Raw genomic sequence first — 18,719 nt, 5'->3', positions numbered from 1 at the left:
ATCGTGCGGCACTACGGGAAATCTATAACAAGCAGAGGTTGACCCTTATATATCATGCTAAAAGAAAAGAAGCAGACAACTATTTTTCCCCACTTCCTCCCTATATGAAGCTATTTCTTTGTCATCACCTTTATTATTGTGAAGATCCATTTTTCTCCCTCTTACGTCTAGAACTTAAAGGATGTGTGGAATGGGGACAGACTTCTCTTTCAAAGAAGGGAATGTTTTTCATGTCCTTGGGTTTTCAAGAATGTCTGATTGCAAGGAGACATTGAAGGGAAGCCCAGGGCTGGGCCAATACTTTCTGCTGCCAGAGGCAAAGGACAAGACGGGACCTCCCAGATTCCATGAAGAGAATCCAACAGGTCTGGCAACAACCCAGCAACCCACCCCCCATTTTAAAAGGGCATAGGATGTCAATCAAATCAACCAAAGGCCTAGTTAAAAAGAAATGTTTTTGCCTGGAACCTAAAGGTCTATAACAAAGAAACCAGCTGAACTTCCCTGAGACCATTCCACAGATAGGGAACCACTGCAGAGAAGGCCCATTCTCCTGTCACCCTCTGGACCTTTCAAGGAGGTACATGAAGAAGGGCCTCAAAAGAAGATCTCAGGGTCCAGGTAGGTTCATATGGAAAGAGGCAGTCATTGAAGTATTGTTGTCCTGAGTCATTTAAGGCTTTATAGGTCAAAAGCAGCACTTTGAATTGGGCCCGGAAACTAATTGGTAACTGGTGCAGTGGGAACAGGATCGGTCTAATATGCCGTCTTGCTCCAGTGAGCAACCCGGCCACTGAATTCTGCATTAGCTGAATGAAATAATCTTTATGGAAAAAGTCACCTATTCACAAAACCATGAGGAATATTTGAGCTGAAATTATTAATACTAGCTTGTAGTGGCTCACTTTTGAATCATGGTTTGCAATACCCTGGGTTGTATCAATGCCACAGGTTCTCACAGTGCATAAATGCAGCGAATTTTGTACCATACTTTAATCATTCAGTTGCCCAGCTCAGGCGTTTCCTCTCACGAGGTTCCATTTTGCATGTGGTGGGGAAACAAAGCACACTCACCGCTCCTTCCCACTGCATCATGTTCTTGATTGCTCATCCCTACATGGGGGACTTCATGTCTGAAGTGGAGAGCTGCTTCTTACTTAGGTTCCCATATGATATAGAAACCTATGTTATGGGACTAGGGGCAGATAAGTTTGTCAATTTCTGTTTCTCCTCCTTTCTCGTTTTTCCAGTTCTGAGTTCAGTTCCAAATATTACCCCTATTTTTATGATGATTTTTTTTTTAACTATGAAAATTTGCCATCATTTTAGTGATAATTTCTCCCAATACAATTTCTTTTTGTATGCAGTTTTGGCTGCTATACACATTTTTTTTATTGGATTTTGCTGCATCAGGTCAGTAGCCAATCTAGTCCAGTTCTCACAGTGGACTGATTAGAATCACATGAGTGAGAATGCCTGAGTAGATCTGGATCTCTATAGGATCAGGTCACCAGATAGTACAAGGATATAATATTTTCTTCTCCTTGTTAAAGCACATCCAAGCCTCTGCTGTCATCTGATGAATACATCTGATAATTTATGATGGAGTAAGGGTCAGAGAGCATCAAAAATTGAACTCAAGCAGAATACAGCTTGCACTTGAATACACAATGCCAGCAGCCAAAGGGTGAGCTTTCCATTAATCGCATTGCCAATGACTTCAGCCCTGACCCATCCTGTAAATGTGGAAAGTAAATAAGCTTGTTGTGTGTGTTTCTTCCAAGGTCTCTGAAGAATAAATCTCAATCAAATGTGTTTGATTGAGGAGGTGCATTTATAGGTGGCTAATTTGTATTATTATTCATCCACTTGCAATGCCCAAGATTTTGAAAGTGGTGTGTGTTGCTAACACTCATGCCCATTTATTCCTGAAAGGATCTCACAGTAACTTCCTTTGTATCTCCCATTCACAGTTATTTTGTGTGAAATGGCTAATTGGTCAAAAAAATCCATCTGGTGCAAAGTATTCAAAAACTGAATATTTTGATATGATGCATAACATAATTAGTTGGCTTCAAGTAAGGATAGGGAGAGATTAGATTGTGTTGACATGTTAATGAAAAATTACATACTTTTTATTTATTGGACCAATATACAAACCAACACAGAGATATCCTTTGAAATTTGCACTTCTCCAAATGTTGCAGGCAAGTCAGTTCTCCACATGCAGAGAGACAAGGAGGGGTAGCTGCCCCCCCCAATCAATAACAATCAATAAAAATACCGGTACATAGCAAACAGAGGTTCTGCCCCTCCCCTAACAAAAGCCTTGCCCCCCCCCAAGAAATCTTGGCTACGCCTATGGTTCTCCAGTTAACCAGTTTGCACAAAAATGCACTTACTAGGTAAAGTGTGCATACAATGCATAATATTTCGTGGCATGACGCCATGACTAGCAGTTCCCTAATAATACAACCATCTGTCATATTATTAACCAGGTTAATCTGGTCTTTGATTCAGTCACTTTGGGTGTTTAGGTACAGGAAGGGAACAGTTACCCTACATGTGCCCATTCAACCACTTTGATTGGTGGAATTGGCAATAGCCACATAATACCCATTCTGCAGCTGGAAGAACTCAACCATTTTGTGTGGCAGCACCTGCACTTTGGAACTCCCTGATATTGAGATCAAGCAGGTGCCTTCATTGTATTCTTTCCATTGCTTGCTAAAAAACATTCCTGTCTTGACAAGCTTAGGAAGTTGAGGTAATATGAATCTGTATTATTATTTTAACTTTTATGTGTTTTAAAGTAGGGTTGTGGACTTTCCTCGATTTCCTTGTTTTATTTTTCTGTAAACTACTTTTAGGTTTTGTTTTGTTTTACAATCAAGCAGTGCATAAATTTTATGAAACAAAATAAAAATAAATAAATTATGTTTCAGCCAGGTGATCCCTGTCTGGGTTATGAGCTGGCCATGATGCTTAATTTCTGGGCTCTGGGGGTGGAATAGGCCCTGCTTTTGAAGGTAAACTGCTTCATCATCCTGAAGCTATGGGGTCTTGGGGGGTGGTAGAGTAGCATAGGCCTTCCTACTCACTTTCTTAGTGTGGCCTGGGAATGGGAGTCAGGCTGGACAGCCATGCTGCCACTTCCAGTGTAGTGTAGTGGTTAAGAGTGGTAGTCTCGTAATCTGGTGAACCGGGTTCTCTTCCCCGCTCCTCCACATGCAGCTGCTGGGTGATCTTGGGCTAGTCAAACTTCTCTGAAGTCTCTCAGAGTGTTTGTTGTGGGGGAGGAAGGGAAAGGAGAATGTTAGCCGCTTTGAGACTCCTTCGGGTAGTGATAAAGCAGGGTATCAAATCCAAACTCTTCTCTTCTTCTTCTTCCTGCAGGCAGGGCTTAGCACCTTAGCAGCTGCAGTTTCTTTCAGGTTGAGGTTTCTTCCTACATCAATAGTGTTTTGTTCTGCAGGGGATTTTATGGGTTTAATCTTGAACAAAGAGGCCCTACCTCAGTCCAGCCTTTGCGTCTATTTCTTTATTCTGATCAGCAGATACAAATAAGAAGATGATAAGCATGTGTCATCAGATGAAGACTATTGGACCGAGAGAGTGAAGAGACACAGGTAGAAATCCACACCCAGAAATGAAGTTCACTGGGTGACCTGAACATCCCAGCCTAATCTACACCTGTGATTATAAAATGTGGGGAAAGCTGGAGAACCACGAGTGTTGCCATGAGCTTCTTGGAACCAAACTCAGTTCTGCCACTTGATGGCATCAGGCCAATTCAGGCCCAATTGCTATGCCAGCTCTGATGCTCTGTAATGATCTGGTGCTGCCTAACCAGGGTTGAATTGTCTTGTTAGCATGCCCAGTGAGAAACTTAGGAACAGATTTTTTAAATTTTAATTTTAATCATGTTTGTGGAACCTCTGGCCCTGCAGATGTTGCTGACCTGCAACTTCCATTACCCCTGATCATTGATCATGCTTGCTGCGGATGATGGAAATTGTAGTTTGACAACATCTTGAGGACCAAAGGATCCCAACACCTGGTTTATAGTTTTTCCTGTCCTTATTTTTTTTGAGAATGGGATGGAAATGCCATTGATGAGGGGCAGAGGGAAATATGAGGAGAGAGGCTACCCCCTTGGTTGCCATTTGTCCTGTATTATGGAAAGGGAATAAAATAAACCAGTTTTTAAAGTCCCTATTTCATTATTGCCAAAGGATAAGAAGAAGAAAGAGGTTAAGATAGTCTGAAAATGTGATGGGGGAAGAGTGAGAGGAAATAGAGAAGGCCATAAAAAAGGATTGCCTCATTGCCTCATAAATAATAGAAATATAAATGTCATGTGAACTTTATTTTACAGCATGGGCTGCCTACTAAAAAAAAAAATAGAAGCAAAGGAAGATCTTGTGAGGAGAAGGGCTACCTATTCTGTGTCACTGAAGATAGTCATTCATGCTCAGTGGCATTCCAGTCCTTCTGACATCAGCTTTCTATTGGCCAAGCACACCAGGTTCCATGTGTTTGTCATTTTCAAACAGAATTGACAAGATAAGGGATTGCTACACTCAGATCAGACTGTTCTCTCTGTCTCTGATAAATCCTCAGTCTAATCCATACTGGGTTTAAGATCCTCGAGATAAACTCATCCTCAAAACTGCAAACGTAAATGGAACTCTGTCAACAGCTTCAAGTTCATACATTAAAGAATGACTTCTTTCTCTCTGGGTTGCTATCCATTTTGACTTTTGGGGTTATTGCTAGTATAGGGCCCCATTGCTTGCTTTGAAATCACATGCACACCAATTTGGACTCCCTTTATACAGCTGATGTCCAGCACTTTTCACATCAGTAACAGCAGTGGGGAAAATGAAAGAAATCTGCTTTGTTTCTCCTTTGTATCCTGCTACAGCTGATGAACCTGTCTATTCCAGCCCTTGTCACTTCCACATACAGTATTTTGACCTGTAATTCCATTCCAGTTCCATGCTAATCTGCATTTTTGAAATCCATTCAAAATATTATTTACACGTGCATTATGAAAATAGGGATATGGTGTAAGTATAGGGGTGCAAGCTGCCAAGAGCTGCATCACAACATCCAGAGAAGCATGAAATCCAGTAAATAGCTGGATCAAATTCCTCAAGCATCCCGGGAAACACAGAGCTTTTGATGTCTAAGCTATTGTGGGCTGAGCTCTTCAGCAAAGTGGTGGCTGTCAATCCCACACCGACACCTTCCCTAAAATAGCAGGGAAAACAAAAAAACATACATTGCAGGCTTTGCTCTGCAGTTTTGCACTAAAAACAATGACAAAGAGAAGTCTTGGAAAAGGGTGCATATTTGTATTGTTACTATTGCTACTAGGTTAGGAGAAGTGGCGTCTACTAACAACTCGTGACACACTTTACAAAGTTCCCAGTATTATTTGGGGGACGCCATGCAGTGAAAGTTGCAACATAGTGATTTAAATGTATAGTACAGAAATGTCCTTAATATGTGATATGTGAACTGAACAAAGTTCTCCTCCATTCCTACTGAAAACGGTGTCATAGAAATTTGAAATGGAGAGGTCTGCCAGTAGTGATGATGGTTAAATGGAACCATCATGGGCAGGGTCAATGTGCCATTGAATGCCAGTTGCTGAATGGATCAGTGTGGAAGAGTTTCTCAAAGGCATCTGGGTGGCCCCTGTAGAAGCAGGACACTGGAGTTTGGACAGATTCAGCACAATGCTTTTTATGTCCTTTGAAAGATAAGCAAAGGAATGCAAACTGAGGGAGCTGGCAGACCTATGACTGTAAGCCCCGTTCGGGCCTAATAAGCACAGGACGCCTTTGCCTGGCGACACCCATAGATTGCAGCAAAATACTGGGCAAGGTTTTGCCCAGTATCTTCCACCTATGAGGGAAAAGCCTATATAAGGCTGCTTTTTTCTGGATCTCATAGCCTTTTTGCTTTAAGAGCTTCCTGCCCGCCTGCCCACCCTCAGGTTAGAGCCTTCACTGAGCAATTTTGGGTCATTGGTTGACATGGCTGTAAAGGATTCCCCCCCCATCAACCTGATTGGCACTTGGTTGGGGGTTTCTTCCGCCTTCCCCTTTGTTAGGTGGAAGAACATAGTTTGCATGAGGGTGGAAATAGCACTTGATAGGATCAGCATAGTATAGGAGGCTCCCCATAAGGGGCCTGAGCGGAGCATTGACCACAGCAACCCCAAACGTGTCTTCGGTATCTGCCTGGTGTGAATCTGCACCCTGGTCTCCCAGTGAGACCTTGCTTGCTTGGCTTGCACCATGGCAAAGTTCCACACTGGCTGTCTCCCATCATGCAGGTTTGTAGGCCAAACATAGGATGCTGCATCCAGTGAAATTTAATTTAGTGCCAGTCTTCATTTGTGAAGTTTTGTGAACATCAAAGAACTGTTTCTTGAATCTTCCCCTATGATATGAAAGTTTGGCACATCTAAAATATTTGCTGCTTTGATTTTCACCTATGGCTGTTATGGCCACTACTACCAAACCAAATTTGATGCTATCAAGATATAATCATACATTATTAAGAGTGTACAAAAGGACTGACTCATTTAAAATGAGAATGTTCAACCTACTCTAGGTTTTTTTATCTTCCCCAGTTTCCTCACCTTTTAATTCAAACATGCAACTAATGACTACCCAAGAAGTGATGTATGGGAATGGTCTCAGCGGGTCATCAAAAAAAGGGTTGACTTTTCTCAAAGCCTTATTCTAAAGTGTTCAGCTATTACATTCTCCCACCTATGTGCAGGCTAATTAGATTAAAGGTAGAAGATCAATCATGCAGTACTGTCTTGCTAAGATTAATTACTCTGCCCCTCTGCAAATTAATTATTAGCATACCACTTTGAAGATGGGAAAAATCGGTAGAGTTATGGAAGAACCCACAAGTGGACATCAACATGGGTGCATATGCACACACACAACACACACACAATATATATATTTCTATAACCCAGTGACAGAGTCTACATCTTGGTTAAAATATACTGTTTCTTGAGCATTAAAAGATGTAGAACTTCAGTGTCATTTTTTTTCAAAAAAGTTGAGTACTTTGAGTACATTATTATTATCCTTAAAATCGTAAACATTTGATGCAGCTTTATTTCTCCATCTGAACTTAAAAGGGGCAAGAACATATATCTTTATTGGTGAGCTATGGCTCATTTTGTGTTTATTTTATGGCTATGTTATGGTTTTGTACACACAGTTTTATTATTTTATACTGAAAAATGCTAATTAAAAATTAGATAGATAGATAGATAGATAGATAGATAGATGATAGAGAATTATCCCTGGCACACACACTTTTTCAAGTCTGAGCCACCATTTTATATTGCATACTTTGTCATTTTCGTTTTCATATCAAAGTCTTTTTTGACAAGGGATAAGATTTCGTTTATCTGGTTGACAGAAATCACAAACTCTACTAAATTGTTAATCCCATTGCTCTGCTCCAATCATTATTTGGACAGAACTATGAAAAGCAGTGATTTTGAAATCACAGTTTAGGGAAGCTAACAAGCCTTAAGAACAAGGAAGCCCAGAAGTCTCTGAATTCTCCACAAAGGGCAAATTTAGGTAAACTGCCAGACCAAATGATTAAAAGCTCAAGGAGTTTTCATTTATAAACACTGTGTAAACTCCCCAAATGCCATATGACTGACATAAGCCCCATCTACAACCTGGCTAGAGTAATTTGATCTATGATAACATTCCAAAACTGGCTACAAACCCTATACCTTGGAACTTCATGTCTATTGACACCAATTACACTCCTGCTTGGTAGAAGTTTAAGACTCCTTCCTGGTAGAAGCACATGTAAAACACATTTCTTTTTAGTATATTGTTGACTTTAATGATATTTTGAATCATTAAATGCTTGTTTTTAACAGCATTTTATTGACAGCTTTTGTGTTTTATTTTTTATAAACTGTTTGAAGGTTTTATTATAATCAAACAGCAAAGAAATTTTGTTCAATAAAATAAATGAAAGAACTCCGTACAGAATGCATACAGAACTAACACTTGTCCAAGTCTCTTTTTTAAAAAAAGTAAAAGTTAAATGTCTGATAACTCACATGAACTCTTTTTTTCTATGTACTGCACTTTTAAAGTTCAGTTAATTCTTTCTCATTCATTCACACCAACACCCTAGAAAGTTAGCTGTGTTATTCTTCTAGTTGCTAGTTAAATTTAACTTGCTGGATATAGTCCAATTTTGCCAGCTGTCAGTGCAAATTAGGAGTGGCTACAGTTTGATGATTTGCATGTATACAGTCTCAGGTTCAATTATCCACATTCAAGTTCAGTTCACTCAAGCATTCAGTTGAAAAAAAAGTATATCTGCCACAAAACAGCTCTATGATTCTAGTTCTTGTTTCTATGGAAAACATTTCATATATCATACTCATCTGATGAGGGTGTATTGTGAACATCCTGAACATTTTTTTGTGTGAGAGTAGAATCACTAAAGAGCTACATCACAGTAAAGAATCCCAGACATGGTTGAAAACTACCAACATCAGAGGACACGACATCAATTGCATACGTCAAAGCACAGCTATTGAAGTCGAAATCACATTAGTTGGGATATACATCTCCACACTGCAGAACACTAATTATTCTTGGTATTGGATTTCAACTTGAGCTGTCAGATAATTAGTCATCTAAGAAAAATAGGTGAGTCCAACCTCCTTGCAAACTTCTCACATCCGAAGACACATCTATCACCACATCAACCCTGAGGTAGTGATGTGTGCCACTACTTATCAAAGTATATATCATTAGGATCAAACTGACATTGCAGCTGTTTCAAATGGGACAAATACCTCTCCCTAAGTTGGGGGGAAGAATCAGAAAAGGCATCCCAAATGGCAACAACTGATCCAATCTCGGTTTAAGCTGAGAACACAGCCCTTTTCTGGATTGACCATTATGTTTTAAGTAAATGTGAGGGGGTTACAAGATATCTCAGTTACCATCCAACCTGTGCACTTTTCTGAAGTGGTACACCTGTACTCATGGAGACTTCCTGCATACTTTAGAACTTGTTGTGAAACATGAGCACTGGAGGCTTCCCTCCAATGTGTGGCTAAAACTAACATGTTTGTTGCTGCTGTCTCTTCTCACGAGTTTTTCCTCCCTTAATGATTGATTGATTGATTTATTGATTATTTATCTGCAGATTTATAAAACGTTTCCCAACCAAAAGGTACCAAAGCAGCATGCAATTAAAAAAAACCCCAAATATAAAAGATACAGGCCCAAAACCAAAGAAATAAAACCAATTCTATAACTGTAGAGTTATTATTCCATAATAGTCCATGAACATTAAAAATAAAAATAAAACTACAAACTTACAATTTGCTTTGCTGGATCAATGCCAGCCTGGATATATCTCTCTGAAATTATACAACAACCTAAAAAAAATCACCCCGCAAATAGTAGCATGCCCTTTAAGAAACAAACAGCAAGTGTGATTTAATTTCATTATTAATTTCTGCCTCAGCTGCATTTTTCATCTTTTTGCAAACTCTTTATAGGCCCTTCAATTGCCCAGTCATATGAAAAGCCTGTCTTTGTATTTTACCCAAACAATGAAACATACACTGAAATTAAAAAAGAACCACTCAAAGACAGCTACTGGTCCGTGTTTACTATTCTCTAAGGCACTTATTAGCTTAGACCCCACAGCTCTTCTTGTCCTGATTTCTACCCTGCTTTTCCACATAGGGCCTTCCTCCAAGAGCTGGGTTGCTGCATCCTAAATACCGCCAGTTTGGTCTGTATGGGTTCGTCATCTGAATCTCAAAATGCAGCTCAGAAAATATTACTACAAGGCCCTTCAGCCATGGACAAAATGATGACCTTTGTCCTTTCAGGTGCAACAAAACAAATACTATTTGAATCAGAATAAATTGTCACTATACACTGGATGCTCATTTTGGACCCATGAATTCCCTAGAGTGACAAATGCCCATGATGCAACAGACTTACTGGACTCTGGATCTGAATTGCCATCTCCCTCTGTCCGACTGTTGGGTGATGTCTGCTCATAGTACTCCTCTTGCGGGAAACCAAGTGGCAGAGGATGTGCTGTGCTAGCGGTGCTGCTGGGCTCATGGTCTCCTAGCCCACTGTCACTGCAGCTTTCCTGAGAACCATCCGGCAGGTGAAATGTGACTCGGCGCTGCGACTGCAGAAGAGAGAAGAAAACCATATTGTTCCAGCAGGGTTCCCAGGTTGTTGTTGACTATAACCAACTGATGAAATGTGTTCTGCCCCGGTACCTATCAGGATGAACAAATCTGCCAATTTTGTTTTCTCCCCATTTCTCTTCCTACCCCCCAGTTCTCCACATTTCTACATCAGTTTTTTGGAAGTTATTTATATATATTTAAACAGTCCTCATGGAAATTCATCAGCATTTATCCTAATGTACACACACGTGTGTACACAATTTTTCCTAATATGCATACCTTGCAGAGCAATTTTCCGTAATACAACACATTTCACATGTTATTTTTATTATTATATTCACATTACATTTTATTCATACTTTACCCTAGCATATTCATTTTTGTATACATTACATGGCTAAAGAACTGCATTGTCCATAAGGCAATACAGCCCTCAGGCTGAAAAGAAAGGTTCTACACCCCTGTCAAAGATGATACTATACAAAACAACTGTATTTTATAAGAAAGAGTAAAATTCACTTTAATATATTCACTCTGACACTCTCATGTATTGGTTGTGTGTACTATTCTGATACACTCTCTAACATCTATATTTCATATTTTTCATAGAGAAAGAAAAAATATATTTGGAAGAGATAGAACAGAATATCGGGAAGTACCAATGCTTCCATCCATCCATCAATCAATCTAACCAAACAACCAACTTTACTCCTTATATTTATGTTCTTTAGGGTGCAGGAAATCGCACATTACTTTGAACGTGACATTCAGAACAATACAAAGGATGTAAACATCCCCTTTTTTAAAATAAACCAACTGACGGCTTTTGCGCTCACAAGATAATGCACATCAAATTACAGTCAGATTATTTTTAAACATCTAACATAAAACTGATATTTAAGATCTTAGGGAGTTCAGAAGCTTAGAGATGAGTAAGAATGACAGTACTTAATGTCTGCTTCTCCCAACAACCTACAAATGATTTTTTTCCCCTTTTAACTTTTCTTTATTCTACCACATTTCTTCCCGGCTATCAATATTTAATAACAATGAGTGATTTATCTTAAACAAACAAAGCACCCTACTCTCCAATTAAGAATATCTTTTTAATTGATAAGTAGTAGTCTCATTTGACTGTTACTGTTCCTGTGTTGCTCTAGTCCAGGGGTCAGCAACCTTTTTCAGATGTGGGTGGGTCCACCTTCCCTCGGACCATGTGGTGGGCCGGACTATATTTTGGAAAAAAATATGAACAAATTCCAATGCCCCACAAATAACCCAGAGATGCATTTTAAATAAAAGCATACATTCTACTCATGGAAAAACACCAGGCAGGCCCCGTAAATAAGCCAGAGATACATTTTAAATAAAAGGACACATTCTACTCATGTAAAAACATGCTGATTCCCAGACCGGCAGCAGGCCGGATTGAGAAGGTGATTGGGCCGCATCCGGCCCACGGGCCTTAGGCTGCCTACCCCTGCTCTAATCCTTATGAAAACTTACCAGCATTTTAGGGCAAATTTCTCTTTATATACACATTTTTGTATGCAATTTTGCCTGATATACTCATTTTTGCAAACAGTTCCCCCCAATATAAGGCATATACAGTATGCATGCCATTTTCACAGATAGATAGATTTTATGCTCACTTTCCCTTAATATGCACAGTTTGGGGCACATCATTTGGTTGGAGAACTGCACCCTAAAATTTAGAGAAATGTAAATGGCAAAGGATGGCTATGTTTTGGTTTGCATATTGTTGCAGAAAGTGCAAGTTATGCACTCAGTAACATTAAAACTGAATCAAAATTATCCATTATTCCTAAACCCTACTCCCCACTCCCATGTAGAATACAATTGTGCCTGAAAAGAGCTTGCATTTTCAACCAATTTCTCCATCTGAAAAATTATCTAAATGCCGAAGTGCTACAATGGAAGTATGGTATAGGTAACAAGAAACTCTAAAATTCTGTCACCTTTCCTAAAGGGTGAAATGTTCTATGACATATTTCATACTGTTATAATTTGTTTCCTGCAATAAAGGGAAATTATTTTTGCTCCCAAGGTTGCCGAAAGTGTAAATGCAATTCTTCTAAGGAATGTCAGGTGTCAAATAAGGTCATGCCACTAACCGGGGACATTTCCTGAGCAGTCATATTGAAGCAAATAATTTTTTGAAGAGCAGAGGTTCTTGAAAAATGTCACTGGACAGGGTTCTGGTAGATCAGGGATGAGGACACTGTGAAATTCCCCATGTTTTTGGTCTACAACTCCAGTCCCATGTAGCATGGCCAATGCTAAGGGATGGTTGGAGCTGGAATCTAACACCATCTGGATGGTCACATGCTTCTCATCCCTTTGCTAGATTATGGCCTAGATTATGGGGTGTTGCTTGGGGTGAGGTAGCTGTTAGAAATGAGAGAGAGACCTTCACTGAAAACATCTCCACCCAAATTATTCACTCACAAATGCTCAAACAAATATTGGCCAAATTCTCTATCTACCCAAATTCTAGTCGATGTCCCTGTAGTAAAACCATCACACCATGCCTATATTTATTTTAAAACTCAGAATATGCATTGCCCAACACATACTGTCATGCATTCTGTTCTGTAGGCAATATCCCTGGCAGTGGCGTAGCGTGGGTTGTCAGCACCCGGGGCAAGGCAAGTAATTTGCGCCCCCTAACCCGTGGATTTGCGCACCCTAACCCTAACCCCCAGATGTTGCGCCCGGTGCAGCCGGCCCCCCTGCACCCCCCACGCTACGCCACTGGCGAGCGCCTCCTAAGCATGTGCAGAGCGCCTCCCTCCGCCCCCGCCACGCGGAGCTCAGCCTGCTCGTGGGCAGGCCCTTTGCATCACGCGCGCTTGGCAATCCCCGGCACCTCTCCTCTCCTCTCTCTCTCCCTGGAGAAATGAAGCAGTGGCCCGACAAGGAGTAGCGAAGGATGGGCGTGTTTCGTCCCTGATCCGGATGAGATCAAGGCGCCAGCAACGGGAAGGAGGTGGGGGAGAAGCAGGAGCAGGCCAGCCGGGGCTGCTCCAGACCCCCCCCATCTCTCCCATCGCCGCTGGAGGGGTCATGGAGGCACTGAGCCCGGGAGGCAGGTAGCCAGCCAGGGCGCACCTACCCAACCTCGCCGCGCCCAGGCGCGCTGCTCTCTCCAGCTTCCTCCCGGCCGGGCCAGCGGCTCCACCTCTTCCTTTGCCTCTTTGAGCCACTTAATTCCCAGCAAGCGATTAGCAGGCTCGGATCGGATCCTGCGGCAGGCGGCGCCTCCTCCTCCTCCTCCTCCCGGCTTTGCTGCTGCTGCTGCGCGGCTCTTTTCCCTCCACCAACGGCGCGCTGCGCCTTGGAGAGCTTCCTGCTTCCTCGAGGGGGGCCAGCCAAACGGAGACGACGACCCCCCACCCCAAACAAGCCTCGATTGCTTGTCCCTTCCCTCTGGACTCGTGCCCCCCCAGATGTTGCGCCCGGTGCGGCCGGCACCCCTGGCACCCCCCACGCTACGCCACTGATCCCTGGTGGTTTTAGGTTGAAATCTCTCATATTTAATGAAGAGTTATCTTTTGTTCTTTTTAAAATAACGGGTGAGCATATTACACAATCCACCAATTGCTGGATTGATGGGACAATTTACTGGGTTGGTTAGATGTGAAAAGCTTAGTAAGACTTTAGACCTGTATTCTGACAAAAAAAGCACCACCCGCTTAAGTAACTGTCCAAAGAGTTGGAGAAGAACTGTGGCTCAATGGTGACTCATCTGCTTTACCTGCCAAATGTCCCACGTTCGATTTTTGGTATCTCTGGGTAAGACTGGAAACGACCCTTGTCTGAAGCCCCTCTAAGAGCTACTGCCAGTAAGTGTGGACAGTACTAAACTAGATGGACCAAAGGTTTCACTTAGCAGCTTGCTATATTCACATATGGTTTGACTCAATTAATCATATGCACCATCGGGGGAAATCCAAAGCCCTGGCCTGCAGCTTACTGGTTTTATGGAGTGCCATGGAGTGGAAAGTGAGCACAAGGATGACTCTTTTCTATACCAGCTCCCAGGTTGATCTGGCAAGGAGGCCCAGATTGCTATCAGGTGACAGCTCAGGGTCAAGCAGAACCTCTGAGCTCAGTTCTGACCCCTCCCTCCCAAAAAACCCAATTTAAGCGGTGTCCTCTGGCTACCATCAATGGGAATTCCACTGCCAGCTGTTTGGATACGCACATTGAAATGTTGCTCACTGGTGAGACTCCCCCACTGGAAATGGAATTCCCCCACCAGGAAAAGCCAGCAGATCTTGGTGGAGGGACAATACTGTTCAAACTTGGGAAGGGATTGCACATGGCAGACCATTATGGGGAAGGGCAGGTGAGAAATTGTATAAATAAATAAATAATGCATGCACACAGCATGTGGTAATCAAATTAAGAAAAATGGGGAGGACTAGCCCACAATCCGTGTTATTTTGCTTCTATCTATACACGCTCCCTTTGGAAAACAAACAGGAAAACAGCTGGAGTCTGAGGATATTTTGCAATCTTATAAATTCAAATTGAAATGCCTGAAGGAAGAACTTTCAAAAATAAATGTGACAGAAGCTAACTCCCTGCTATTGGCAAAACTGTATTCGCATGTCTTGCTTGTGATTGCTGTAACGATGTCTGCAGGAATTCAGAAAATCGCAGCTCGTCTACTTCTCAGGGAAGGAGTAAAGAACACTTTCCCCCCTCCTTTTGTATAATTAATAATAATAATAATAATAATAATAATTTATTATTTGTACCCTGCCCATCTGGCTGGATTTCCCCAGCCACTCTGGGTGGCTTCCAACAAAGATTAAAAATACATTAAAATGTCACACATTAAAAACTTCAGATGTCTTCTAAATGTCAGGTAGTTGTATGTGCCTGTAAAACGATTGTCAAGGTAATAATGACAAGATATAAAATGTTCCTAATTCTCCCCCCCCCCCACCATGAATACTTTCAAGTAGGTGGTTATAGGCCAAATCTTAAGCGGTCATAAATTCATCATCTTTTTCTGTGTCCCAGAAGAATTCAATCATACCTTATGAATGTGGGCACAGAAAGATTAAGGGGTGTCTGTGTGTGTGTGTGTGTGTGTGTGTGTGTGTGTGTGTGTAGGTGGGTAGGTGGGTGAGTGGGTGTGGGTGTTCATCTCTAGGGTTATGGAAGAATTAAATTCTCTTTTAGGCATGATAGAACCTGGTAGCCAATTGGGGATGAAGTTCAGTGGGCAACTGAGAGAAGTAAGAAATACTTAGGACATTTCTACTTCTTGCCTACCCAAGGGGTCGCCCATCCGTTTTGGAAGAAAAATAGTTGCCATGCTGCAGTGGGCATGGGTGCAGATAAATGGCCATGCCCACTGCAGCAGGATGACAGAACAGAAGACAAGCAAGCAAGCAATGTGACAGTTGGGTAGCACAGGCGAGTTGTTGAGCTGCTTCAGAGGGTGGTTTGGGCAACTGCTCTCTGATGCACACACAGTTAAACATATCTAGAATGGTGTTTAAGGAAGTGGGAGATGCTTCAGAGAGCAGTTGAGCATACAGTTTTCTGAAGTGCCCTGCCTTCATCATATTTTGCTAGAATTTTATTTAAGGAGGGTGCGAAGTGATTTAGATGGTGAGTTGATGAGTGGGGCAAGCAGGGGTGGTAGCTCCTACTGCAATAATAGATTATTATATTACCAGCAGTAATGGCAAGCTCTGCCCATGGCACAGTTCAGGAGCATTTGTTTTTTCTGAGCTTTATCTAATAACTATCTGATTAACCTCAAAGTCTTATGCAGGTTTATTTCAAGGAAGCTGTGGAAGGGAACCAAATCTAGGGAGAATGACCCTGTACTTTCCAGTCTCCAGGTCCCAATCTACCTCATCCAACAGAAGCCTCTTTCCCATCTGATTGCTTTCCTTTCTGCTACTCCCTTGGTTTTTCCATTCCACTCGTTAATGTGAGGGCAGAAGGAAGGCAATCAGATAGCTGGGAAGGGAGATAGGAGGCTTTTGTGTTGGATATATGTGGAGAAGAGGGTATGGTGTATGCTATGTTAATGGGAGGACAGCAACAATCATCCACCCACCCACTACAAATGAGAAAGAACTCATGGAATTTTCTGATCCAGTTCAGGACTTGTAAAGACAATACACACACAATCAAAATATTTAGTAAAGGCCAAGAGTCCTCTTGGCAGAGACCTCCCCCGCTCCCAGTACAGTTCTTTCATAACAACCCGCTATAAAAAGCAACCAAGCGGTTGCCATCCCTGGAAAACTAGCACAATTAACCTCAAGAATTCCTTGACACAAAATATTTTGATGGCCAGTAGCTTTCCTTCTGGGCTTTTTATCACTTGAAGAAAATGGGGAGTGTAGCAATAATTAATACAACAATTCAACAATATAGATACCATTTACCAGCTGTGCTCTCAGTCCAAAATCAGAACAAAGTGAAGAGCCAACAGAGAAACCTCATCTTAAAGTTGCATCTAAAGATGCCCTATTCACCTGAGGATAGACTGTCAGAGTCACTGAACATCAAGAACTGTCCTCTTCCAGTTTTCTCAGTGTTTTTGGTACTTAGCACATCTGAAAGGCAAGCCACTAGTAATCACATCACTTCCTACACCTCCTTCCCCTTTTGCTGCCAAATCTCATCTTCCCTGGGAAACTATACACCAGGGGAGGGGGTAGTAACAAGTTAAACCCATGAGACTCTAGAACAGCTTTCCAAATGACAAGTTAAGAGCAGCCATATCTGATCCATCATTCCCAGTGGATCCCTTTTCTCCAGCATCATTAAGCTCTCCATCATCATCATTATATGGATGTGTGGATCTAGTTAGATCAACTTTATGTTCACTCCAGTGGATAATAAGATTGGTAAGGGCAGCATTCCCCCAACTGTTGGATAGAAGTGGAATTACATTTGACCTTAAAACTGAAGGTACCTTTTTATTTATTTTTATTTTACTTTATTTTGGAAATGATACTCCACTCTTCCACTGAAGTAGGACACACAAGGTACTTTTTGAGTACATATGCAAAAGGAATAACGACCCATCTTCAGAGGATCCTGCCCTCCTGACTGGAACAGTGGGCAGCCTAGTATCAGTGCTCAACATCTTCTGGTACTTCTCACTGTTGCTAGCATTGCTGGCACTTCTTGTTATCTACTCTGGGCCCAGTCATTTTAATTGGTAATTGTGTATAAACAATATAAGTTTAATATGTGTAAAAATATAATGCAAAAATTTTGTTTGACTGAAGTTAAAACTTATATTAAGTTTGTATTAATTGAGAGGTTTCACTGACTTAAGTTTGCTGATTACCTGATTACTCATTGCCAAAAACTCAAGCTACAGATATCACACAGCAGGAAGCTGAAACTTGAGAAGTCAGGGTGTGCTTCCTCAGCAATTGCCCTTAGAATTAGCAGCAGTAGAAGGTAAGCTCCACAAAGATGAACAAGCTCAACATCAAAAACACTAAGATTATGGCCACTGGTCCCATAACCTCCTGGTAAATAGAAGGGGAAGAAATGGAGGCAGTGAGAGATTTAACTTTCTTGGGCTCCATGATCACTGCAGATGGTGACAGCAGCTACGAAATTAAAAGACGCCTGCTTCTTGGGAGAAAAGCGATGACAAATCTAGACAGCATCTTAAAAAGCATAGACATCACCTTGCCGACAAAGTTAATTTAAAGTTTAGTTAAAGCTTTTTAAAGTTAGTTAAAGCTATGGTTTTCCCTGTAGTGATGTATGGAAGTGAGAGCTGGACCATAAAGAAGGCTGATAGCCGAAGAATTGATGCTTTTGAATTATGGTGCTGGAGGAGACCCTTGAGAGTCCCGTAGACTGCAAGAAGATCAAACCTATCCATTCTGAAGGAAATCAGCCCTGAGTGCTCACTGGAAGGACAGATCCTGAAGCTGAGGCTCCAATACTTTGGCCACCTCATGAGAAGAGAAGACTCCCTGGAAAAGACCCTGATGTTGGGAAAGATGGAGGGCACAAGGAGAAGGGGACGGCAGAGGATGAGATGGTTGGACCGTGTTCTCGAAGCTACTAACATGAGCTTGACCAAAATGCGGGAGGCAGTGGAAGACAGGAGTGCCTGGCGTGCTCTGGTCCATGGGGTGACGAAGAGTCAGACATGACTAAACAACTAAGCAACAAAGATTTACAAAAAGAAAATCACACACCAATAAATAAATAAATATTAGAAAAGGCCTAGATTAGATGTGGATGCATAAATTATTTTTTTAAAAAAATCAAGACTCTTTGCACTCTGCTCTAATTTTCTTCCCACCCAGAGCAGTCCTGCCCTCTGCATCTGCCTCAGAGCTGGTATATCACATGCCTCCTTCTCCACCTCTTATCTCGCTTTCCAGCAGCTGGTATGAACTGTCCAAGGGAGGAGGCGGTGAAGAGGCACCAG

At 41.7% G+C, this 18,719-nt stretch overlaps 1 protein-coding gene across 3 annotated transcripts in view; it reads right to left on the bottom strand.

Moving 5' to 3' along the window:
- The window catches only part of PCDH11X (protocadherin 11 X-linked), a 721,402-nt gene that overhangs the window by 156,907 nt on the left and 545,776 nt on the right, over positions 1 to 18,719 (bottom strand). For all 3 annotated transcript variants that reach the window (XM_083486244.1, XM_083486243.1, XR_014521724.1), the window contains one exon: positions 10,050 to 10,248. In XM_083486244.1, coding sequence (XP_083342370.1) covers positions 10,050 to 10,248 — 199 coding nt within the window. Of the gene's footprint in view, positions 1 to 10,049; positions 10,249 to 18,719 lie in introns of those variants that run through there.

The sequence above is a fragment of the Podarcis liolepis genome (genome assembly GCF_965112155.1).
Source record: "Podarcis liolepis genome assembly, chromosome: Z".
Taxonomy (NCBI): Eukaryota; Metazoa; Chordata; class Lepidosauria; order Squamata; family Lacertidae; genus Podarcis; species Podarcis liolepis.
This window is presented reverse-complemented; position numbering and strand designations above follow the sequence as displayed.